Genomic DNA, 26,058 nt, shown 5'->3' with positions numbered 1-26,058 from the left:
ATGAAGAATGAATCATTTCACCATGTCTTGATAGAGGCACGTTTCCCGTACTATTATAGTAGTTGAATTTGCAATCATTCCTGTGCTTGGAACATAGTAGGCACTCAAATGTCTGTAATACAAACCAAGCAAGGACTTTTAACTCCTAGTTCAGTGCCTCTCCAGTAATCAACTGAGCCCCTTGCATTAATTCCAAGGAGCTCTTCTTTTGAAGCTGCTTTCAGAGCCTGTTCACAAACCACAACAGAAAATAAGTCTCATTAAATTAAAGCCAAACCTCATTTTTGACCCAGCCTGAAAATCCATAACAAGATCTAAGCACAGTTATTTAAAAGGAAATCTTCATTCAGAAGAAATGTTCCTATAAAGACAGTATGCTATATACTTCTTCATAATTCATGATCTCTGTCCTCAAAGGACTTACATTTTGGCCCTGGCCAGGTAGCTCAGTTGATTAGAGCATTGTCCAGATACACCAAGATTGTGGGTTCCATCCCTGGTCAGGGCACATAAAAGAATCAACCAATATATGCATAAATAAGTGGAACAACAAATCAATGTTTCTCTCTCTCTCTCAAATAAATTTAAAAAAAATAACTTATATTTTAGTTTCTAAATGCAAGGTAGCATTTGTTCATTTATTTAAAACTAGACGCCCAGTGCACGAAATTTGTGCACTGTGGGGGGGGGGGGGGTGTCCACTCAGCCAAGTCTGTGCCCTCTTTCAGTCTGGGACCCCTCGCTCCTTACCGCCCACCTGCTGGCTGCTCCTTACTGCTCGGCTTGCTGCTCCGTGAGCCCAGCTTCTGGCTGAGTAGTGCTCCCCGTGCAGGAGCACACTGACCACCAGGGGGCAGTTCCTGAGTTGAGCGTCTGCCCCTTTGTGGTCAGTGCACATCATAGCGACCAGTTGTTCTGCTGTATGGTCAATTTGCATATCAGGCTTTTATTATATAGGATATTTATAAATTGCCTACTACAGGCCAGGTCAGGAGCTGTCTTAGGAATACAAACATGAGTAAAACAAAAGTCTGCCTTCAAGGAACTCAACTCACACTCTCTTGAAGGGAGCTGATAATACACACCCCAAAATAATCCGAGCTGTAACTCAACAGGTACACACAGTGGGAACATACAGGCTGTGTACAGATTCCATTGATTCTATTTCACCAGGCACCTATTCCTATTGGTCAGTGCCCATGCTTTATCAGTTGTTAAATATTTTAATATTACCTCTGATTACAAAACTAATAAATATTATCAGTAATTGCTATATGAAAAGAATAGTGACACAAAAAATTAATGTTAAAAGGATTCAGAGGAGATGTTGAGAACTGAAAGTATGAGTGGTCTTGGGATCCCTGGATTTCTCAGCAAGGAAGCTTAGCATATTTGGAAAAGGAGCTGGCTCTAGGTAATGGACACAGAGTTATCAAAAGGCCAGTAGCTGGAAATACCCAGGTATAGCCCTTCAACTATACTGAGGATATGGTTTAAAGGTGTGCTGTCCAACATGGTAACCATTAGCCACATGTGGCTACTTTGAACCTGACATGTGGTTAGTCTGAATTGAGATGTTGAAAAATACACTCCAGATGTCAAAGACTTAACATGAAAAAAGGAATATAAAGTATCTCAATTTTTTTTACTGATAACATGTTTACATAATAATATTTTGGATATACTGAAGTAAATAAAAGTAAATAAAAATCAATTTTACCATTTCTACTATTTTTAATGTGGCTGCGAGAAAAGTTAAAATTACCTACGTGGCTCATATTTGTGGCTTGCATTCTAAACTATCTGGACAATGGAACACCACTGAAGGTTTCCAAGCTTAAGTGCCTGTGGTAGATTTGGCGAGGGGACAGGAAACATAAACAAAGATTAGTGTGGGGGCAATCTGTAGGGTCAAGACACTAGAGGCAGTTGTCAGTGTGAAAAAGTAGTAAATGTCAAAGGGTAAGCAGACTCAGCTGGAACGTGTACATTGTCTTTAGAAGTCCAAACTAAGTAGAGAGAGGAGGAAGAAATCAAGAGCAGGGTGAGGTGAGGGAAGAAGAACAGCTGCAAACGCTGACCCGAGTCTGGGTAACCAAGGTGCACTGCTCAGCAGACTTGGCAAGCTCAGCTAACAGTTTAGGTTAGATCTAGTCTGGCTCAGTGGTAAGGGCTTCCAGGCAGTGGCACAATTCAGAGGGAGAACAGGATCGAGGTCCTCTTCAGCAATTTCGGACCTATCTCTACGTGGCAAGACCTCCAACAGTGGGGTCAAGTCCCAGAGAAGGTAGGAGAAAATAAGGTTATCAGAAACTACAAGATAGCAATAAATTATAAAATCAAAAGCCCAGACACAACACAGCCAACAAACATTTACTGGGAGTTTGCTGTACACCTGATTCTTGGCTAGGCTCTGGAGACAAGAAAAACAAAACAGACATGGTCCTGAATCATAAAATGTAGTGAGAGCTAAGAAAAAATAACAGGAATTCTGAGAGATCTAATTGAGGGTGGATGGAGGTAGTGGGACGAGGTCATAAAGAAAAGCCTCTCTGAGGAAGTGACAATTTGATCTGAACCCTAAAGTCAGTTGTGTGAAGACAAGGGGGAAGCAGAGGGTTAGGGTTAGGACAGGGTTAGAAAGCAGGGAGGGAAGAATAGCCCAAGCCAGGAGAATGGTAGGTTCAAAAACATTGAGGCTGAAAAAGGCTTGAGCAATTCAAGGAATTGAAAGACCGAGTAGAGTCTTCAGAAAGGCGGGTGGGTTACCCAGCCGGGGTGGCTCAGTGGTTGAGCGCTGACCTATGAACCAGGAGGTCACAGTTTTTGGATTTCCGATCAGGGCACATGCCTGGGTTGTGGGCTCAATCCCCAGTGGGGAGTATGCAGGTCAATGATTCTCATCATTGACGTTTCTCTCTCTCCCCTTCTCCCTTCTTCTCTAAAATAAAAATAATAATAAAATATATGTATATATATTTTTTGTTTTATTTTAAAGAAGGGGGGGGTCATAAAATAAAATCCCAAACAACCTGAGTGCAATGGGAAGCCAAGAGGGGTTTTGACCAGAAAAGCAGTCTGATCCTGGTGGGGTTCTAAATGCTCCAACTACCTACGCTCCACTCAGCCTAATGAACCAGAGCTAGCTTGGCAGCAAATGGGCAGAAGCCAGAATTTGTAACTGAGTAGCAGGATACCAGGTCTGGGATAAGAGTTTATTATAAGGCCCTGTAAATGAGTTTCAAGTTTGGGAGAAGGATGGCACCACTGAAAATTACAGAAAAATCTGATGAAAGAGCTGGTTTGGAAGGCAAAGTTAAGGCCTAACTTTAACACAGTGAGTATAAAGGAGCAATGAAGAATTCTAGCAGGTAAACATGGATGTTTGGATTATGGAAGAGAGCCAGGCATAGATATGCAGATTAACATTTTTAAGGAATAGAAAAAAATAAAAATAAAACAAGGACAATAAAAGAAGCCCCAGCCTGAAACCTTAGTGTTTGTTTATCTCTGGAACTGAAGTCAGGAGAAAGTGTATCAAAAGGGATATAGCATGGCCCTAGCTGGTTTTGCTCAGTGGATAGAGCATTGGCCTGTGGACTGGAGGGTTCCGGGTTCGATTCTGGTCAAGGGCACATGCCTGGATTGCAGGCTTGATCCCCAATAGGGGCATGTAGGAGGCAGCCCATCAATGATTCTCTCTCATCACTGATGTTTCTAACTCTCTCTCCCTCTTCCTTCCTCTCTGAAATCAATAAAAAATACATATATTTTAAAAAGGGATATAGCATGAAAGAGTTTGGGTGTGGGGTGCGATATAACTGCTCGGTATCCTAGTTGTGGTGGTCGTTACATAAATCTATACATGTGTTAACATTTATGGAACTGTATACAACCCTAAAAGTCAATGCTACTGTATGTTATTTTTTAAAATAAAATAAAAAATTTAAAGGGGATGGGGATAGTCAAAAGGACTGACTGCTGAAGGGAGATAGAAAAAGATGTTCTGGGAAATTTAACCATTAGGTAATTGACGACCTGGGAAAAGCCTCAGTGAGTGGTGAGTTTGGGAGCCAAGATGCAAAGGTTCAAAGAATGACTGAGTAGTAAAGGGAAGCGGTCATTATAGCTTTCTCTTTAGAACTCGAGGTGAAAGGAAAAGCAGAATGGTACAGCAGCTCAGATAAGTACCCCTGGGAGACTTAGCAAACTGGCAGAGCCAAACGCCCAAGATCATATGAGTTGTTCCATCTAAGTATTCTTCTAGAATTTGCATTTTGCACATGAGCTATTCACTTTATTGCCCCATTAAACTAAAACTGCTAAAATGAATCTGAAGTCATTACATTTTTAACTCTGCTCCTTAGTCAACTAACATTTACTGTGTCCCTATTATGTGCTAAGCACTGTGCTAAATACAAAAGTTCCTGGTCCTGGAAGAGAGCACAGGACTAATCATAACAGCAAGGTAGTGAAGCAGAGATCTGAGCAAAGGGCTCTGAAAGCCTTGACCTCTAATTAAATACATTTTATTTATCTTTATAAAAATTAAACAGGGAAGAGATTAAAAACAGCACAGATGTGCTTTGGTACAAATACTCTTAACTTTTAAAGCTAAAGAATGATTGCCCTAGCCAGTTTGGCTCAGTGGATAGAGTGTCGACCTGCGGACTAAAGGGTCCCAGGTTCGACTCCGGTCAAGGGCACATGCCCTGGTTGGGGGCTCCATCCCCAGTGGGGAGTGTGCAGGAGGCAGCCAATCAATGATTCTCTCTCATCATTGAAGTTTCTATCTCTCTCTCCCTCTCCCTTCCTCTCTAAAATTAATAAAAATATATATTTTTTAAAAAGCTAAAGAATGAGTTTAACATTAAATTCTTAAATTAGGTAGGGGCAACCTAATTAATCATTAGTAGCATTTCCCTTTGCTATTCCTCTCTACTTTTCAGTGCCCTTTCCATATTTCTTCCTTTGGATAATTTAAGGAGCAAAATGGAACAAGCACAGGCTTTGAAACCAGACAGACTTGAGACTAAATCTATGCCCCTGAACTTCCTAGCTATGTGGCTCTTGTAGGCTCCTTTTCTCATTCATAAAACAGTAATGATACCTACCCCACAGGCTTAAGATAAGGATTAGAAAAATAGTCCTAGCCAGTTTGGCTCAGTGGACGGAGCGTCAACCTGTGGACTGAAGAGTCCCGGGTTCGATTCTGGTCAAGGGCATGAAGGGCATGTACCTCAGTTGCAGGCCCCCTACTCCGGGGCATGTCCCTGAAGCAACCAATTGGCCTGTCTCTCATCACACCGATGTTTCTCTTTCTATGTCTCTTTCCCTCCCTTCCTCTCTAAAAATCAATGAAAAAATATCCTGGGGTGAGGATTAGCAAAAACAAACAAACAAACAAACATATACGGAGGCTGGCATATGGGAAGCACGCAATAAATGTGTTCCTACCATTTGAACAAATGCTACTGTTCTGATTTTAAACATTTCTAAGTGCTTCCTTTTGAATGAGGGCAACAATTCTTTTGTTTCAAGGGTATGGCATTTATCTGCTACCTTCGAAAAGCAGCTTGGAAATTTCTTCTCCTTAAGTCCTATCACAGACTATTCTGCTCAAATAATGTTTGGGAACTATAAACCGTATTTATAGTTCTTAAAAACGGTCAAGAACTAAGAAAATATAAAGGTGTCCCGAGTGGGACCAGCCAGTCTGATCTGCGTTCTGGATACCTGCCTTCGTGTAGAGGACCTGCTGCATTCCTATCCCCCCCCCCCCCCCCCCCCACCTACCTACAGCAACACTACACTCTGCAAGACAATGTGCTCCAAGTTCTGCTTTTTTAAGAGGCATTTACATAACACGACCAGAAGAATAAATACCGCCCCACAACCCAAATCACCAATGCTTCTCTCCACATCAAAGGAAACTCCCAACCTAATGAAATTCTCCACGAAGATGAGGGAAACAGCCTCTGTGGTTACAACTTCCACAAAATGCTAAGGTGTCCACCTTATTTCTATATGCTTAGCTGCTTGGTGGGAGCCACTAAGGACGGTTTGTTTCGATGGAGAAACCTCTCTTGACAAATCTTGTTGAATAATTTTGCTTACATTGTTATACAAATGACCAACTTGAAATCTGCCTCCTCCTCGCTCCCTCTCTAGCACAGATGCTAAAAAGCAACACAACAGCCAAAACATGAGAAAGCGAGGAGTCTGAAAAAACCCAGACTGACACCCGGTGCCCAAAGAACCAAGGATGGGCTGGTCCTTGCGCTCACCAGAGGCTCCTGTCACTGGGTGTCCACAGCCGCTATGGTGTATTCAGCCCACTGTGGGCTGCTAATCCCACTGTGGGCCATTAACCCCAATAGTTTGAAACTAAAGGGGAGCAGGACCATTGGAAGGCAGAGAACATTCCTTGGGCTGTTTCATCTAATGTTATTCCCCTCGTTTCCTCTTGGAAAGTCTGAGTCGCCTGTCGAAGATGGCCACACACGCAGGGCTCTGGGATGAGGGGTGAAAGGGTGGTGCCCCCCGGCCCGGGTTACCCGGGGGAACCACCGTCACTCCGTCACGCAGGTCCTGCACCCCGGCAGGGACCCGGAGGCTCCGAGGCCTGACGCCTCTCTGACACGCGCTTCCGCGGGCCTCGGCTTCCCTTCGCGACCGGGACCCCTCCCTGCCCAAGGGCCCCCCAGCCACGGGAAGCGAACCCGACTTGGCCAGCCCACCCGGAAGCCCTCCCCAGCTCACACCTGCCAGCGCGTGACGCCCACAGCCGCGCGCCCGTCCGACCCGGCCCCGCCATCCCCGGCGCCCCTTCCCTGCGCGCGGGACGGCACCCGCGCCCCTCCCCGCCCCCGGGTCAAAACCACCAGACGGCCGCCCCCTCGGAGCACGCGCTCCGTACCGCCGCCCCCGCCGGGCCCCGCGCGCGCTCACGCCCCTCCCGGCCCTCGCCCCGCCGCGCTCGCTCACTCGCGAGGACTCGCACGCCCTGCGCCTCAGCTTGACAGGCCTGCCCGCACCGCGCGCTCCCGCGGGCGTCCTCGCCACCCGGCCGCCCGGTCCTGACTCGCGGTGTGCGGGGGAGGGGAAGAGCAGCCGTGGCCGTCGGTCCTCACTCACCGCCGAGCCGCGCCGGTTCCGAGTGCGCGGCGTTCCGCTGTGAGGCGATGCGCTGCGATGCGCGCGGTCCCCGCTCCTCCGCTGGCTGTGGAAGCGACGTAGTAGGAGGACCGAGGAGAACGGGGGTCAGTCCCTCCCGCTTCACCTCCCAGACACACGGGGACCCCAGAAACTAAAACAAAATAAACAAACTTTCCCCTCCGCCTCCCTCCCCCAAAACCACAACACAAACACTCTGGGGCCTGCCCACAGCTGCACTCCATTGGCTGCAGGGAGGATGCCTCCGGCTCTCGCTGGCTGGCTTTTGTGTTTGTCAAGCTAGTGCTCCGCCCCTCCAATTCCTCGCCGCTGCCGTCGCCCCTCATTGGTTAAATGCTTCCCGTTTGACGAGCTAGGATTGGCTGAACTGCCTGCGCCAATCATTGGGGGACACACCCCCTTAGCATCCCAGAGGCCGCTTCCTCGGTCGCCGACCCAGAGAGGCGAAGGGGAAATTAGAGCATGATGGCGGCCGAGTCCACTTGGCGCAACCATCGTCTTTTTTCTTTTTTTTTTTAGCTCATTAGTGCCTAGCCCCGGCACAGTATCCCCTAAGTTCCTCTCTCCATCCAGTACTGCCTAATAACGGAATGTATACGTGCCGGCTCCTTAATTTATCTTCGCCGAAGTGCTGAGTGTGGGCTGGTTGTACGTCATTGGACTGTCAGAATGTCACTCGCTAGTCCCATCTTCACACTATTGGTGGAAACGCAAGAAAGCCCGTCCACCAACAAGGGCCAATGCCATTGGTTTGACTCCACCGAGTTCTTTTCTGGGACCTTATTGGGCAAAGGAGCGCGTCCGTCCGATCTGGTATTCACTGTGCGAGTTAATTGTTTAAGAGGGAGTTTGGAGGACTCCGTTGATGGTAATAATGACTATCACTTATTGGGTGCCCACTGTGTGCCAAATACTGTGCGGAATCCTTTACAGGAATTATCTGGTTAAACCTGTGAGTTTCACAGATTCTCTAAATTTTACGGATAGGTTACCAAGGTGCCAGAGAGGTTGGGAAACGTGCCCAAGGTCACCCAGATAGAAAGTAGTTGGTGGGCCTGGCATTCGGTCCTAGATCTGTCAGGCTCCAGAGCCGTCTCTCTTTTCATTGTACTTTAGTGCCTCTCTCTTTGCCAGAATTGTACCTGTCAGCCAACCCAACATCTTAAAAACATTTTTTTCAGAATTCAAGTTCTTTCATCGGTTTCTAGAAGTGACATTGTTGGGAATTAAAAAGCTATGGGGAGCTTGTCATTGCCGCCACCACAGCCTCCTGTCCAGGACCCATTCCTCCCACCCTAACATAAACAATCGTGGCGCTTCCTGACCCAAAGCTCGTCTATCTCCATGATCATCTTCTCTTGGATATTTCTACCATCCTTGTGTGCCAAAGCCTACCTCCTCGACCCCCATCCTATCTTTGGAGAGATTCCTCAAGAGCTGGAAGCAAGGAGAAAGAATAAATTGCTTAGAAATAAATAATTGATTGCATGCAAAGGGAACAGCCCTTCGGCTCCTGGGAAGCTTCCAGAGTTACCCCTGATGCTGTACAAGACGTGTGCTCCTGGCTCGTGGCCAGTGGATTCTTTTTCCGTGGCAGCTTACAGCGAAGTGAATCCAACATTCCAGCCAGGGGAGGGAAGGGTGCTTAGGACCCACTGCCAGAGAGCCAGCCCCAGCCTCTGGGGCTGAAATGATCTGCAGGAGCACAGTGCTGGACTGGAGCCTGCATTCCGTCTCGAGTAATTAACATTTTACCATCCCAAATCCCCATCCTCTGTAGCGTCAGTGGGATCAGCGCCCTGGTTTCACTTCCTGACCCAGGCTGTTGTGTAACCTCATTGGCACTGCTTTAATAATAAAACAACCACTGTAACAGTAATAATGCTCAGCACTTAAAGCCTTTCAGCAGCAGAAGACAAGGCATTTCACAAACATCAATTAAGACTGAATGGCAGGTATTCCTAGGGCAACTGACAGCAGACAATCATGAGTCAAATTCTAATCAAGGTCCTAAAACCCTGAGTCCTTATAACCACATGCACATACCCCATACGAGCATTCCAACTTGGGCTTCTGAGTTGGAAACACAATGAGAAATGTTCAGGGCCCAACCTTCCTTGTCGTCTTTATAGTTGGTTGTTTGTACTTCCATTTTAACCCTTAAACTGGTGCTTGGTTTTATAGTCGGACACATCCATCTCCCCTAACTAGTTGTAAGTTCCTTGAAAATGAATAGTTTCTTTTTCGTCTTGGCATCCCTTAAATTCCTCTCATTATTAAAGTTCCCCAGTTAATAATTATTCAGTAACCGAAACATTGCTGGAGGCAAGAATGACAGAACTGAAGCTGCCCTACTTCAGGCACATCATGAGAAGGCAGGGTTCTTTGGAAAGGATAGTAATGCTGGGAAAAATAGAAGCAGGAAACGAGGACGACCAGGTCTGAGATGGATTGACTTCATTAAAGAAGCCATAGGCATGAGTCTCCAGAGGCTGAGCAGGGCTGTTGAGGACAGAACCTTGTGGGCATCCATCACTCATTAATAGGGTTGCCAGAAGTTGGAGCCAACTCAACGGCATGTAAGGCATATAACACACACACACACACACACACACACACATGTTTATTGAGTCTGTTGGCACTTTCCCTAAGGTACAAAGGTTAAGCAGATGAAGAAAACACCTCTGCCTTCAGGGATCTCAGTCTAGCGGAGGTGACCAACAGGTAAACAGATAATCACAGTGCAGGTGGTTTGAAGCACATGGGAGGGACACAGAATTCAATCTTGGATGGGCAGGGATGGCTTCCTAGAAGAAGTGATATTTACAAGGAGAACTAAAGGATGCATTGTGGTTAGCTAGGCAAGAGACGAAATATGTGGTGACCTGCCACATTTGCTCTCTGGGGACAGGGAACAGGATAGGAATAGCCAGGAGTGACCAAAGCTGTTTCCTATCATCTTTGTCTTTGAGGGCCTTCAGCTATCTGTTCACTCCACCTCATTGTATTTCCCTCCCCAGGAGAAAGCAGGAAGGTGGAAACCCTGTCATGTTTGCCCATTTGAGAATAAGAAAATAATTTTCAGATTAAGATTGCTGGGTGTGTTTTTTTTCTGATCATAAAAGTAACATTGAGTAAAGATTTCAGACAGTGCAGAAAGTTTTACGGTAGAAAATAAAAGCTTCCCCAAATCCCACTACTAAAACCAAACACCGTTAAGGAGAATATCCTCCCAGACTCTTTTATGAATAGACCCACACATACATTTCTTCCAACATTGGGATGTGGTTTTAGGGTCTTGTCTGCACTCTGAGAACTCTCATTGCTCAGAGCTGCAGTTTTGGAAGGAACCTCTCCTCACTTTCTATACTTATGGGAGGGAAGCCAATAAATCAACCACATATTTATTGCAGAGGATGATGGGTTTCAAATTCCTGTCGTAGCAAATGATAAAGTACCACCTGTTACAGGACTTTGGGGCTTGCTTGGCCTAGTGCGGAAACAATGAATGGCAGGAGGAAGAGGGAGGAGAGGGGCTGCTGTGCTTACTGCTCTAGGGCTTACTGGCATGCTTTGGTGGCTGTAGAGCAAGCATGTCAAACTCGAGGCCCGCGGGCCGGATGCCTAGTTTATTTGGCCTGTGGTAGCCTTTGAGTTTGACATGCTTGCTGTAGAGTCAATCCATGCCTAGAAAAAGGCAGCCCAGGTCAGAGAATGACATGCTAGGGTGTTCTTCTCGGCTCTCTTTTATCATTTCTTCTCTGCAAGTTACTTGGGGGTGGGGGGGAGGATTTTGGTTTGTTTGTTTCAACCCACCCGGCTTTGAGAGTGAAAAGACTCAGCTAGCCCCTCACACCTGTATGCAGGCCAAGTACAGTATGTTCTTGGAGTGCTATACTATTCTTAGAGCTCTATATGTGCTGTTCTATGCAGCTGGCTTTTGGCTGGAGGGAAAGGCAGATTTAATGAGTGATAGCTGCCTTGGCTGGCTACCAAAAGTGCTCTGAGCCGTTCCAAGCAATAGGCCTTCCCTTTTTCCCTTGAGAGAGTGTTCTGTGATCCCCGAGCACATTGCATTGGCCTGGATAAGATCCAGTGCAACAGGAACTTCTGCGAATGATTCTGCATTGACCCACAAGCGTGGGGTGGCCTAGCCAGCTGGATGTGCGCCAGCTCTGGTTTCCGTGGTTCAGGAAAACTCCCGCTACCCTTCGCACTGGCCTCTCATTGCTATGAGACACTTGGAAGTGTTTGTAAGCATTCTTCAGTTCTCCGAACTGATAAACATGGGAAGATCCCTGCAGAGCAACCTAATCCTAAAAGACTAGAGGAACCGGGGACAGCTGATACTGCTCACTGGGGCAGTGGGTGTGGCCACAGCCAAGGCCAGGAGCAGTGGGGGAGGGGAGCTTTCTTCTGGGCGCTGATTATAGCGGACATGCTCAAAGGCATTCATCACATGTCTGGTAGCATTTGTTGTGCAACAAAGCCCTTGTGGCCGACGCGGAGCCACTTCTAAGTCACCTCTCATTTCTTAAGACCACACTTCCTGAAAAGCTCCGGGTGAAGCAGCAAATGCTGAGCCGTTCCTGTGTGCTGGCCAATGCTAGACCCACAGGAGGCTCACGGGAGAACCAGGAGCGGTGGCTGTGAATACGAGCCACCCTTTCGTGAACACTTGATGTGCGTCAGACGCCGTGGGAAACTGAGGCACTGGAGGACTGACTAACTTGCCCCAGGTATTACCCCCTTGCAGTTACCCAGGTAGTCTGGCTCTAAGAGTCAGCTCTTCTCCATGCTGCTCTGCGGCCCTGGGATGTCTGTCTGAAAAAAGCCGCAGTGCTGTTGGGGAGACAACCCAGTGGACATAGCCTTTATGAGCCCAACCCGTGCTCCTTGCCCGACAGACTCAGGGAAAGACGTGCACCTCTTCTTGGCTGAATTACTTCATCGGATGGTCCTTCCTCCACTTCCCAGTTGAGATCTGGCTCTCCTGCCACTCCCATCAAAATAACGGTCTTCCTACCTACCTTTCTTCCTTCCTTCTTTCCTTCCTTTCTCCCTCTATTTCCTTTTCTTTGCTTTAATTAGTGACCTGTGGCCATCTTCACCATTGATGCTCTCTCATCCTTTAAACCTGGCTTCTAGCCCTAACTCTCCACTAAAATCCATTTCTCTAAGCACATCTATGACCTCTTGGTGGCCAAGATCCAAGAGACTTTCTCAGCCCTTGTTTCCATGGCTTCATCACTGTTTTACTCTGAGAATCTTCTCTTGACTTCCCAAAATAGCCAGCTTCCCTCCTACCTACAAATGTTCATGCCCTTTTTCGTACCACCCCTTTCTCTTAGCTCCTTCAAAGGAGTCTGTTGGTTCTTCTCTCCTTATGTCACCTTCTGCGGAGGGGTGAGGGGGTCGGGAGGTGGAGTGGGGAGGGTAGAGAGCCCCTGGGTCATTGTCCTGCATTCACCTCTAAGATTGTGATTGTCATCTCTCCACCTTCAGCCTTCCTTCGGCAGCCTGCTTGCCGTGTGACCTTGTGTAAGTCACATAAACTGTCTGAGCTGCCATCTCCTCATTTCTAAAATGGATATATTTATTATTGTAGACTCTAAGATAATGGTAACACTTAAAATGTGTAAGCACATACTATGCTGGGCAGGACCAGCTACATAATTTGTGGCCATGCAAAGTGAAAGCATGGGGTTCCTTCTTCCAACATTTTTAAGAATTTCAAGACAGCGATAGCAGAGCATTAAACCAGATGTGGGCCCCTTTGCCTTCTGAGCATGGGCCTCTGACACTGCGAAGGTTGCATGCCCACGAAGCCAGGCACAGTTCTAAGAACTATATATGTACTAGAGGCCCGGTGCACGGATTCGTGCACGGGTGGAGTCCCTCAGCCTGGCCTGTGCCCTCTAGCAATCCAGGACCCCTCCCGCTCACCCCAGCCTTGCTGCGCCTGTTGCTGCAGCCTGCTTCCACCTGTCGCCACTGGGTAGTGCTGCTGTAGCCAGAGAGGCTCCCATTGTCACAGCTGCGTTCTCCAGCCATGAGCCCGGCTTTGGGCTGAATGGCGCTCCTGCTGTGGGAGTGCACTGACCACCAGGAGCCAGCTCCTGCGTTGAGTGTCTGCCCTCTGGTGGTCAGTGTGCGTCATAGTGACTGGTCGTTCCGGTCATTCCGGTCTTTCTGTTTGACCGGTCCTAACGGTCGCTTAGGCTTTTCTATATATAGATTAGCTTATTCAATCCTTATAACAATCTTATGAGGCAGATACAGATGAGGAAACCAAAACAGAAAGGGGTTAAGTAACTGTCCAAGGTCACGGTTTTTAATTGGTGGAGTTGAGGAAAATACCACCTGTCCGGTGGGCGTGGTGTGAGATCCACACAGAGAAGGGCAGGTGCCTACCAGGGAACCCTCAGGAGGACCCTCTGGTGGCCCTTCTGCTGGGCCACGTCCGCTCGGTTCTCCATGAGTTTGCATGTGTAATTTCTGCTGCCCAGGATGCCCCGTCCCCCTTCCCTGTGTCTGAGTCTACGCTTTCTTCAGAGCTCAGTTCTAGCCCCTCCTCCTCTCAGGGGCTCCTGGAGCAGAGAAGCCCGGCTGACCTCTCTCTTCCCCCCGAGGTCCTCTCAGTGTCTGTGTGGAGTCAGATCCACCCCCAGCCTGGCCATGGGGATTATGCATAACCTTCAGAGCTTATCTTCAAGACTCACTGATCACCAATCCTACAAGGCTGGTGCGAACATGTTTAAAACCCTTTCTCCACAACATTACAATAGCTTGTGATCGCCTATCGCACCCACCAGGTCAGGAGGCCTTGAGGGAAGATACTGTATCTGAATCTTCACTCTCTCTTTCATGTTTGTAATTCTCTTGAAAATTCTTTCTGGGCTCTGGGCCTTTCCCTGGAAAGTCTTGCCTCATCCTCCCTCCCCACATTCATTCCTCAGGTATCAGCTCAGAGATCACCTCCTCCTCCAGGTGGAGTTTAGTGCCTTTTCTGGGCTTCCACACTCCCTCTACTCCCTGAGGCCATATTCTTAACCAGGTTATGAATGTCCTGAGGGTAGAGATGGGGTCTGTTTTATTACAGTGCCTGGGACACAGTAAGTTCTCAATGTTTGTTTAAACCAACCAATGAATGAATAAAAGTAAATGTTAAATGTTGGTTAAAACTCCAGGCTTTTTATGGCCCTCAGCACAGGGCTGGGCACCTAATGGATACTTACGTAAACTTATGGAATGGGTGAAAACCAAGGACAACTCCAGAATTTCTAAGAAGAGGCAGCAATCTGGTTGCAGGAGGAAGGATGGGGGGGGTCCCTCTGGACACAACAATGAGAAAGCAAGGATCCCCAGTTGTGACAGTTGGGAGTTAGGGCTGGGAGTGTGGAGAAAAGGTGTCCTGGGCTAGGGGTCGGCAAACCAGGGCTCACGGGCCAAATCCAGCCACTGTCTGTTTTGGCATGGCCTGTGAGCTAAGAATATTTTTATGTTTTTAATGGTTGAAAAAAATGAAAGGAATACTATTTTGTGACATGTGCAAATTATAATGAAATTCATATTTCAGTGTCTGCGGTGTCACTGGAACGCGGCCGCACTCACTCATTCAGTATATACTGTGGTTGTTTAGTGCTACAGCAGCAATAGTTGTGACATACATTGCGTGTCTGCAAAGCCTGGAATAGTTATGCTCTGGCCCTTTAAGGAAAAGTTTGCCCACCCCTGGCTTGTGCTTTCTGACGTCTCTTACCAGGAGGAGGAAGGAGCTATGCCGCCAGCTGGCCACAAGGTGTCAGCATTTCACCACAGTGGCTTTGGCCCCATAGGCTCCTCTAAGAAACCACAGCCGGGAGCGGGCCCTTGAGCTCCGCCCAGTCTGGCTGGAGCCTGCAGGGAGGGGTACAGGGCTGGTTTGGGAGGTGCAGGTGGCAGGCTTTTCCGGGTGCGCTGTTTCTTTGGTTTTGGTTTAATTTGTACTTTATATATGAAGGATTCTCCAAACAGACTAAAGTTGTTAATTTCACCCAAAGCTATAAATCAAGAACAGTTGTGGGACTTTTGCACAGCCAGGTAAGACTGTGACCCTCTTCCACGCCTGCAACCAACACACGCACGGAGCCGAAGGTGGGGGTGGGTGTGCACGAGGCTCAGCCTGGCATCTCTGGCAGGTTTTCTCCATCACCTTTCAAACCCTGGGCCTGGGAACTTCCTCCAGGTGGACAGGGATGCGGCCCCGTGTGCCAATGACTCAGCATGAAAGTGGCAGGTATACAGGGAGGGAGCAGGGGAGAGAAGCCAGGGGAGAATGTCCCAACAGGGAAATGATCAAGGCCCCGATACAACACATCCCCCAAAGCACCGCTGGTTGCTGAGCCCCTCCCACACACCAGCCTCTGTGCTGAGAGCCCGTACTCCCCAGAGCCTGCCCGTTCTGAAGCCCGTCCTCTCGCCATCACGTACCTCAGCTAAGATCACAGCAAGCAGCCTACCCACCCCCTTAACTCGGCCAGTGACACAATGGCCTTCCTTGCTCACCGTGCCTCCCCAGGCCCACTGCCCCATAAACAGCCATTGAACGAACAGATGACTCATACGGCAGTGAAGTGCCTTTCCAATCACCCCACTTCCAGGGAGTCCAAGCGGCGCGCAGGAAAGGAGAATCCCGAGGCCCCGGTCTTGCTCTGAGCACAGGATGGCTCTTTCCCTGGGTGGGGCCCCGAGGACCGTGGCCTCTTCGGGCACACTGCCTGCTCTTGTCTTTCCCACACATTTGCTGGCTTCCGTGGCAGGTCCTCGCTGGTCTCCTTGGTTGTGGACATCTGTTCCTGCAGGTGCTTTTGAGAAGCTGCGGACAATGCCTAACTTTAGCCACTTTTCTGATGAGAACTTGTCTCCAGCAGGCTGTCCCTCGGAGAGGCCACATGCCAGGGCTCTAAGAGGGCCTGGACAACCAGATGCTAGCCCTTTCCATAACCCGCGGGGTGACTTTGGACCAATTCCCTCCCTTCCAGGCCCGTCCCTTTCTCCCCTGCTTTGGTGTTGGCCTTTTGAAAGGAAATGTGCAGATGGGGTCATCCCTGGGCAGCCCCAGACCTGGGCCCACCCGGTGTGGAGAGGTGGGGAGATGGAGACTGTCCACCAAGGACACATACTGAAAGGAGAACCTTCCTGGAGGAATCGGTTGGAGGAGGAGGGACTCCTGAAAAACCCGGTCCTTAAGCCATTAAACAGCAGCGAGTAGAATCCTGCTTGCCTCCCAGCCGTCGGGAACTGACCGAAAGGTCCTGAGCAGTTCTGGGGGCCCCGACACCCCCCGCATCAGTCAGCCTGGCTTATTCGATCAGGCGACTGCCACGTTTTCAATCATTTACCACATAAGTGTTAAGCAGATACAGCTCTTCAGGTTCGGGAGCCCCCAGGATGGAATGGGTACCTACTGTGCCAGGTGGTAGCACATGCTGCCGGAGCTTGTACCCAGGGCCTTCCTCAGGTCACAGCTGGGAAAGCGAAAGTCCTCGGGGGAGGGGAGGGGAGGGTGTTCCAGTCATTCTAATTTTCCTAGGCCTCCTGGCTGACCTAGCCATCACGCAGCCTAGGAACGCCCTGGCATCTGTGCCTGCCGCCTCCTGACCTTCTCTAGGTCCTCCCAACCTTGGTCTGGTTCTGCCCAGAGGGCCTGCTCTGCACCGAGGCTCCTGCCACTGAAACAGCCGTGCAGAGGATCGCAGTGACACCGCGGGGACCTCCAGGCTGGGTGATTGTGGTGCACAGTGCACGACAAGCTATGTCCACGGCACAGGGCCGGGAGAATTAGCTGCGGAGAGGCCTCTGTGGATGTTCGCTGAGTGCGGACCTGACGCTCCAGGTGGCAGCTCCCCCTCCCCAGCCCCCCAGGCCTGCCCTGAGGGGCGTGGCAGGCTCTCCGCTCTCAGCCCCGCTGGCTGCCTTCAGAGGTGGGGACACTGCTGGGCCCACACAGGGATGTCCGATGATGCTCTCCACGCAGGACTTAACTGAGACAGAAGGAAGGGGAACAGATTGGGAGGAGACGGGATGACGCGCGGAGTGGGGTAAGGCAGATGTGCGCGTGAACACACCTGCTCCAGGGAGACCAGGCGGGTAGAGCTAACAAGGTAACTAGAACAACGATGGAAGATGCTATTATGTCAGTCACAGAAAGCGCAATCGTTGACAAGTCAGCCAACCACTCTGGGCCAAAGCACAGTTTTAGGGGGGACGCACATGCAAACACTCCGGGGACTTCAGGGCTGCAAGGCAGAGCTGGCCTGCTCCACTGGGGCAATTGGAGCCCTTCTCTCCCCACCCCACCCCACCCCCAGGGACGTCTGGCAACATCTGGAGACATTTTTGGTTGTCTTATCTCGAGGGGTGCTACCGGCATGTGGAGGCCAGAGGTGCTGCTAACGTCCTTAATGTGTAGGACTGCCCTTCCCCCAACAGAATTTTGTGGCTCCAAAGTGTCACTGGTGTTGCAGTGAGACACCTGAAGCCAGAGAGGCAAGCTCATGTGATGTGGGATTTGGGCAGAGCCGTGCAACTCATCTGAAAGGCGGGGACCATAAGACCCGTGCTGCTCATCACACAACTTTGTGAGGCTCGCTCTCCGAATATACGCATTTTTAAATTTTATTTTCAGAGCTCTTTCCTGAGCTTTTCTTAGATTGAGATCTGCCAGGGACCGAAGCACCTCGCACAGTGACTGGCACATAGTAGGTGCTCCATAAATTAAAGAGAAAAAGGCGGCAGAGTCAAAGCCCACTCCCTCTCTGGCTTGTTCGCTCTACATCTCTGGGCTGCCTTTCTTGGCAGAGACATCCTACTGGGCTCTCTACAGACAGAGGGCCATGGTGCTAGCAGAGCTGTTTCGAAAGCACCCTTGAGGGTCAGGCACAGGACTAACCATCCCTAACGACAGACACTGGGCAAGAGACTGGGAGGCCTTGCTAAACCTCAAGGGGACGCCTGCCAGCGCCGTGCAGGATCCGTGCTTCCAGCCCCAGTGGGGCAGGATCCGGGGTGGCAGCAGCCCCCGGGCCTCAGCCCTCAGGCACCCGTGCTCCTAGGAGGCCGTCCTTCCCCAGTAGCCACACCCATGTGGACACTCAGCCTGCAGAAGGCAGGCGCAGAAAGTGGGCAGCTCGCTGGTGGTGGAGGATGAGGCAGGGAGGCCAGGCCCCCCACGGAGCAGAGGCTCTCATCCCTCTCGTTCCTGTTTCTCCCGGCCCTTCTGACGCTACCAGCCTTGTGCAAGCCTCTGAGGGGGAACCAAGGGCACGAGCCACCCTTGAACTTGCCATCCAGCTGGGAAGGCCAGCTGTACCCTTGAGATTTGATGAGAGACTATGTCACGGAGTGTGTGCGAGTGCTGGGACAGAGAGAGGGCAGAGGTCCTGAGAACCGAGGAGCCGAGAGACGGACGGAGTGGGCTAAGCTCGGCAGACGAGCCCACTTCAGGAGCCGCCTGTGAGGGCGTCAGGATTCCCAGCAATCTTGGCACCTCTGTCTCTGCGCAAGCATCTCAGGGCTGGAGGGGGTCAGAGGCCACTTGTCCAAACCTCTGCTGGGGATGAGGAGACGGCCGCAGGGGAGGTGCCTGCACTCTTTCCCCTCCCAGGGCGTGTCGCCCACCCCGTTCCTAGGAGGCTGGATAACCGGCCTTGGCGCACAGGGAAACTGGGGCAGGAAGCAGGCCTGGCCCAAGGCTGTACTAACTTGGGACTTCCCATCTGGACCCTCCTACGCGTCAGGACAGGGCGGGCGCTGGGCCTGCTTTGGGGCAGGGGCTGCTTGTCTTACAGAAGAGGCCCTGGGAGCCCTTGCAGAATCGCTTGGAGCTGGTCCCTCCCCGGCCTCCTCCCTTGTTCCCAGAGTTGTCCACCCTCCTCATCCACAGTGTCCTCTTTCCCTCGTTGGTCCTCACCCACCTGTGTCCCACACCATCGAGGGGATGGCCACAGCCCCGTCTCCCTCTCTCCCTCCCTGCCCTCCCTCCCAGAACAAGCACGTGCCACATTGCCAGGCGTTGGTGCGTGAGAAAGCACTTCCCAGAAAGTGTTTAATCCTCACAGAAGCTCAGGGAGGTGGGTCCGCCCTCAGGATGAACAGAGGAGGCCTGGGACCCAGGCTCACCCCCGGCACACACCCCCCCGCCCCCCTCCCCGCGGTTCTGCTCCAATGCCTGCGCTGTGCTGGCCACTTCCTGCTCCTCACAGGACATCTGCTCACCGCAGCACAGCCGGGCTGGCCTCACACCAGCCTCCGCGCAGACATCTGGGCCTCCTCCGGTGCTGCTGGTGCCCCGGGGTTTGGCAGAAGGAAGGACACAGGACACGAGTTTGGTTCAGAAGTGAGAGGCCTGGTGCCTTCAGGGCTCACAGTGCTGGCTCTGACCCCCAGCACCTGCCAGGGTGGGGGTGGGAGGCTGCTCACAGAGCTTACAGTTTGGCAATTTCTCCAGCGTGCATTAGCAAACTCTCTCCTCAGACCCCCAGTCACACAGTGGGGTGAGGGTAGAGTGTGATTCTAGGCAGGTCTGCTGGCCTGGCATCATGGTAGTTAGGCCCTTTGGAGAGGCCGAGGGCCCTACACAGCCTGCCTTTCGGCAGGCGGCTAAGGCTGGTCTTTGGCTGAAATGTAACTAGACAAGGACCCTAAGTCCTGGCTGGTGAAGGGGGTGAAGGGCCATCTCAGGGGCGGGGAAAGGGCTAGCGCTCCTGCCCAGCCTCCCAGGCCACCAGAATCTACCTCTTGGCCAAGCTCTCTCCCTGCTTTGGGCTGCAAATCAAGGCACATTGAGGGGAGAGAGTAGCCCCAGGCAAAGGCACTCTAAGAACCGTCATGGCTTACAATAGGCAACAGCCAAGGAGGTCTGGACCCCTCGGGACTGAGAGCTCCAAGATGGGGCGGAGTGAGGGAAGAGAGCCCTCAGCACCCACTTCTGCCACCGGCTCCCGTGGGCGGGCTTATCCTCACGCCATTCAGAGTCTAGTGCAGGCGCCTGCAGGGACCGCCCGGAAGGCCACAGTTGCCGGGGTCCCAGCTGACCTAGTATCCTCTACCTTCAGTTCAGAGGCCCGTCTTCTTCCCTTTTATCCCATCAGGCCTGCTGGGGGGACCAGAAGCACCAAGAAGCCCAGGAAAGGAGAAGTCGGGGGGCTGGGGCCGCCCGGGAGACCCTACCACATTAAGGTAGAAAGATAAGGGCTCACCCCATCTGGGGCCCTGCAGGGTGAGGCTGGCCCCGTGGAGGGAGGGTGTCGGGCGTAAAGGAGAGAGGACACTAGTCAAGCTTCCACTTCATGTAAACAAGGAAGAGCGACCCCTGCCCAGACACCGAGAGTCTCGTGGAGACGTGTGGCTGCCTTGAGTCGTGGCAGATCCTCACATCCGGGAGGTAGGGTCCCTGAGGCCAGGTGGAGGCTGCTGGGCAGGAGGCAGGAGGGGTCGGATGTGCAAACTGGCGCAGGGTTTGACCTGTGTTCTCCACAAAACGGGGCAGCGGGCATCCAGGTCCTGCCCACCGCTGGCCCGAGGCTCAGGAAATCACACAATTGCTGGACTTGGCAGGATTGGGACTTGATTTACCTGCAGAGACAAGGGACACAGACAAGAAAGGTTGTGAGTGAAGGGCTCAGTGGACTTGCCTCCAGCTCCTCTCCTGCATGCACCGCCCACACCTCAAGTTTGGGGCTGGGGTCACTGTCTCCCTCCCAAACGGCTGACCTGGAAGCAGGTCAGCAGGGCCCCAGGGAAACAGAAGGAAAGACTCCCTGGTGTGGCAGCCTCGGCAAGACGGCCCCTGGCTGGGCCCTCGAGGGATCTGCCCTCTTCTGATCTCAGGGGGACAGGGGGAAGGATGTAGACCCCAAACCAACAACCATAATCAATGACTGAAAGTCTCGTTAGGAGGCAGTTCACCTGAAGCTAATACCGTATGCAGCCTCATAGCCCACAAAGCATAACCACAGTCACTCTCGCAGGGGATCCTCACGGGCAGCCACGCTCTGAGAAGGGACCGTCAGCCCTGTCTTACAACGGAGGGCAGCGGGGCCAGAACCCGATTTTCCAAATCCAGGCAGGGCTCCCTCCGCCATGCAGGCTGCCGAGGTTGGAAGAGGACAAGCTTGTGCCTCACAAGGTGGGGAGGCTGACCGAGAGCCAGGCCCTGTGGCAGGGACCACGTGCTTAGGGAGGCGGTTTGAATCGATGGAGAGAACACGTTCAGCTGAAAGGAGTGGAAGGCAGCTGTGCTCCTCCAGGCTAGAGAAGCGCAGGCCCCCTCTTCCCAGGCCCCTCCTGCATAATCCCTTGCAGAGGCCCCTGGCTCCTTTGGCGGGACGCCTGCTCTGACGCTACAAGGCAGACACTGGCAAGCTCCCGGCCTGCCTGCAAGGTGCTGGCCGCTGGATCCACACCCTCCTGGGGGGCTGACTGCCTGCCTCCCGGGTGGAAGCTGCCCAGCGAGTTCCTGCCAGTTCCTTTCCACACTGCAAGGGGCGGGTCCTCTCCCTGTTGCTCACACCGCCTTGCCATCTCACTTCAGCGGTGAATTTAATGAAAGCGGTGGCCGCCTCTTCCCCTGGGCCAAGAGAGACCAGGACAGGCTGAGTGGGGCCCCTCCCCGCCGCCCTGCTCCATCAACCCTCCTTGGGAGGTACTACGAGTCCAGCTGAGCTCCTGGGAGACTGTGCTGGCAGCATACAGAGCTTAGAGGCGGTGGGAGGGGCCCCGGTGACTGTGCCCCTTCCCTCCTGGAGGGTCCCAGGGTCAAGGAGCGCGGTCATCCTCCTTGGGGGGTTGGGGGAGGGGGGTGTGCTGAGGCCGCAGCTAGTGCGGCTCTGAAGGGACCACATCAAGCCGCCCCACAGCCCCCTCGCTGCTGCCCTGGACACGTCCGTCCCCACGTCTCCTCCTCGGGGCTCCTTTCATTTGCTTGGCCTTCTGAGCAGATGCCAAGGTCCGGCCCGGGGGCAGCAGCATGGCGGAGGCAGGTAAGTGAAACAAGCCCCGATTGGGAGTGGGACGGGCACGCACGCGCCAGCTGCCCCCGGAGAGGCAGGAATCCCCACTCGCACGCTCAGGCCGTGAGGCTGGATGAGAGCCTGGGGAGACCCTTTGTACTCAGAATTCATTTTCATGCCTCTGACAGAGAAACCGTTTGAGGGAAAATTCTTTATGTTCCATCGTTCCCTCGGCGCACAGGGACGGGGAGCCCAGCGCAAGCCGGTGCTCGGCAAGACTCCGAGGCGAATCAGACCTGCTCAGGTTAATAGGGAAGAATCATGAACAGCCCAAGGTTCTTGTGTGTTTTTTTTCTAAATAGAGAATCTGTGGCATGGATGCCCGGAGGAGGCTGATGAGAGAAAGTCAAACTTCAAAGGGAGGTCGCACTGAGTGAGACTGAAATTGGGGTGGGAAGTGGCAGGAGGCAGCATGACGTCAGGGCAGGACGGGGGTGGGGGAGGGACACCGCCTGGGGGAGGGAGAGGTAGGTGGGGACACGGAAATGGGCAGCAGGACAAGGACGAGAGGCTTCACCTTCCTTCAGGTTTCAGGGCTCCACATCCCCCTTTTCTGGAAGATTCTTCCCCTGGATGTCCACCTGGCTCTCTCCTTCCCTCCAAGTCTCTGCTCAAATGTCCCTGTGCCCGAGGCCTTGCCCTCACCTGCCCGTTATAAGAGGGTCGGTGCCTCCCCGCCCTCTCTCTGCAGCATGGCACTCACTCCGTAAGAGCCAGGACTTCGCCAGGAACTTAGAACAACGCCTGGCACAGAGCGGACTTTGCAGAGACACACATTTGTTAATGCATTAAGTGAAGGATCAGACAGCTCTGGCCAGGTGGCTCAGCTGGTTGGAGCATGGTCCCATACACCAACAGGTTGCAGGTTCGATTTCCAGTCAGGGCACATACTTAGGTTGTAGGTTGGATCCCTGGTCAGGGAGTGTGCAGGAGGCAACCGATCAATGTTTCTCTCTCACATTGATATTTCTCTCTCTTCCTTGCTCTACGTCAGGTGAGGATAAAAAAACAACAACCCACCAAAACACAAACAAAAACGAACGGCATCAATAGATGGGGACATATGTGCCCTCCTCACTCACCTCACCACCCTGCCGAGGCCCAAGAGAAACCAGAATGGCAGGAGGACTGTGGCATCTGCCAGTGAGAATAAGGATCCTGCCTCCTCTCTAGGGGGAGCAGTTCCTTGAAGGAGGCTCCCTCCGCTCCCTTCATCTGTGCGGTGTGACCGGGGCCTCCGTGGTAAGGATGCCAGGCTTATAACACGACACTGCCGTTTCCAAATACCAGCTGGGGCCAGGACCCAGGGTCCTCAGGAACGACCCCGAATTGTGGACTCCGGGCAAAGGCGCTGAGCGCACTCGGCGCAGGAGCAAGATCTCAGCCAAGAGAAAAACCAGAAGGAAAAGGTGCTCAGCTTCGTCAGTAGAGGGAGCTGTGAGCCTTCATACCACCAGGTGGCCGCCTGCTGAGCGTCAGCCCTAAAGGAAGGGGTTTCTGAAGGTTCTCCCAAGGCCCGCACTGGGGTCTGCATCAATTTCACAGGCTGCCAGCACTTAGCGTTTCTATTTCTCTCTCTTTCTCCCACCCTGTCATCAGCCCAGCTCTCCCATGAGACGAGGGCAGCAGAGACAGGAAGGACAGTCAGAATCAGAGCTCAAAGGGACCTTGGAATTCCTCCCTGGCTCACCCACTCTCTTCTTGACGAGGAAATGCCCTGGGGGGTGAAAGGGTATGTCCAGAGGGTGGGGAGCAAGGAATGGGCGCGGGAGCGGAGGTCGTTGGCTGGCTATTGTGATGATGGCCTGAATGTTCACTGCAGGACAAGGAGCCTTGCCCGGGATGGGGCCCTAAGGTAGCAGCTGACAGTCCCAAGTGCACCCGGGTTACCGGTGCCGACCCTGGGGTCTCCGTGCTGCCAGGAGCCTGACCCTCTGGCACAGAGCCCTAGAGACCCAGCTTCCTAGTGACTGAGAGGAGGCACTCAGGCAGCCCGGCCTCTGAGGAGGAAAGCAGCAGGGAGAGAAGAAGTCTCATGAGGGACTTGAATTTCAGGCCCTCAGGAACCGGATGCCCACCCAGGTGGGCAGAGGCTGTGCTGGACGAGGCCACTCTATGTTCCTTCGAAAGAACGGAGAGGAATAGGGTGATCTTGCTGGGCACCCCTTTCTGTACTCTCGAGTTTGCTGTCCTCTCTCTCACCATCTCTCTGGGTGTCGCGCCCTCTCTGGGTGCCCGGCCCCTGGAAGAGGCACTTCCCCAGGGCACAGTCCAGGGCTGCTTGGCTGGCGGCTGGGCACAGTGTGAGTGGTGTGACTGAGCAAAGACTACCCAAGGCATTTAAGCGGGGAACCGATGCTGAGAGACTCAGGAAAGGCAGCAAGGAGGGACAAGACAATGGGCCTTTCGTTTCTATGGAAACAGCACCTCAGGGTGAGGGGCTGAAGGAAGAGAAAGCTTCCACTTCACCTCCATCAGGACTTGGGAAATGGCCCCTTTTGTGGTTGGGCTCACCCCTCCCCCTCCCTTCCCTGCCAGGTGTTCACCATGGCAACCGTGCCTCCAAACAAGAGGTGCAAAACAGCAGCAGCATCTGGTATTGGGGGAACCAGGGAGCCCTGGGGAAATGGGACTAGGCTAATCACCCTCTCCCAAAGCCCCCCCCCTCCCCCTCCCCCCCGGCAGAACATGGGTCCTGGCCTGGGTGTGAGTCCTGGGCCCAGTCCCACTGTGCCTAGGGACCACTGAAGTCACCTCTCCAAGCTTCCAGGTTGTTGTGGGGGCCAAGTGAGAGAGAAAGCACCCAAGGAAGGACCTAGCACACGGAGGTGCTCAATAAATGCTTCCTGGCCAACAGTGGTGCAGCACTGGTGCTCCCGCTGGGCCCCAATTCACCGAGACTCCAGGCCTGTCCTCACGTTAAGAGCAGAGCATGTCAGGCTCTGCAGCAGGGCTGTGGGATGAGCAGAGGGGAAGAGCCTTGCACTCAGGCCACTCACTATCAGGTCAAAGCTGAGGCTGTGGGCGATGCAGGGGTCCTGAGCTGCTCAGCCTGCCCAGGGCCAGGCCTCAGGCCCTGCCGTCCTCACTCCCTGGCAGGCCAGGAGTCAGTCACAGAGGGAGAAAGCCCCACATGGAAACCTTTTTGACTCCGAGATGCTGACACGAGAAAAGGCACCAGCAGCAGCCCTGGCCGTCACCACCAGCCTCTGGAAAGGCCACACTGGAAACTGCTCCAGAGAGAGATAAAGGCCAGGTCCTCTAGGGCAAGCATGTCAAACCCACGGGCCGCATGCAGCCCACAACGAATATGTTTGCGGCCCAGCCAATATAAGGGTATGTAAGAAATGTTTTAATAAAAATTTCATAACTTAATGTTTACAATATCCTGTTATGCATAATTATTAATAACGAACTACAATGTTTGCTAGTGACTGATTACTATAATTGTGTTGCATTCATTTCCCTTACACCCCTTACGTGCAGGCACACCATTTCTCTCCACTAATACTAGCAGCGAATGTTTTAGCAGCCGATTTGCCATGTCATTAGTCTTGTACTGACTTTTTGGTGTGCGCAACAGGAAATGTTTTGCTTCCGGGGAACAAGAAAAATAGGTTTACTTGCGTTACGCTTTTTAAAAAAAATATATATATTTCGTTATTGATTTCAGAGAAGAAGGGAGAAGGAGAGAGAGAGAAACATCAATGATGAGAGAGAATCATTGATTGGCTGCCTCCTGCACGCCCTCCACTGGGGATCAAGCCTGCAATCCAGGCATATTCCCTTGGCCGGAATTGAACCTAGGACCCTTTAATCCGCAGGCTGA

At 52.2% G+C, this 26,058-nt stretch overlaps 2 protein-coding genes across 3 annotated transcripts in view; both read right to left on the bottom strand.

Annotated features, from left to right (window-relative positions):
• The window catches only part of TNRC6B (trinucleotide repeat containing adaptor 6B), a 229,884-nt gene extending 222,637 nt beyond the window's left edge, over positions 1 to 7,247 (bottom strand). For both annotated transcript variants that reach the window (XM_070411172.1, XM_070411174.1), the window contains exon 1: positions 7,138 to 7,247. The gene's annotated coding sequence lies outside the window, so the exon portion shown is untranslated. The remainder of the gene's footprint in view (positions 1 to 7,137) is intronic.
• An 11,988-nt stretch (positions 7,248 to 19,235) lies between these two features.
• Positions 19,236 to 26,058, bottom strand: part of FAM83F (family with sequence similarity 83 member F) — a 32,285-nt gene continuing 25,462 nt past the window's right edge. The window contains exon 5 of the mRNA XM_070408003.1: positions 19,236 to 20,793. Coding sequence (XP_070264104.1) covers positions 20,744 to 20,793 — 50 coding nt within the window. The 3' untranslated portion in view covers positions 19,236 to 20,743. The remainder of the gene's footprint in view (positions 20,794 to 26,058) is intronic.

Source organism: Myotis yumanensis, unplaced genomic scaffold (assembly GCF_028538775.1).
Source record: "Myotis yumanensis isolate MYYU_CA2020_CCGP unplaced genomic scaffold, mMyoYum1.0.hap1 SCAF_3, whole genome shotgun sequence".
NCBI lineage: Eukaryota > Metazoa > Chordata > Mammalia > Chiroptera > Vespertilionidae > Myotis > Myotis yumanensis.
The sequence above is the reverse complement of the archived record's forward strand: the minus strand, read 5'-3'. Positions and strand labels throughout refer to the sequence as shown.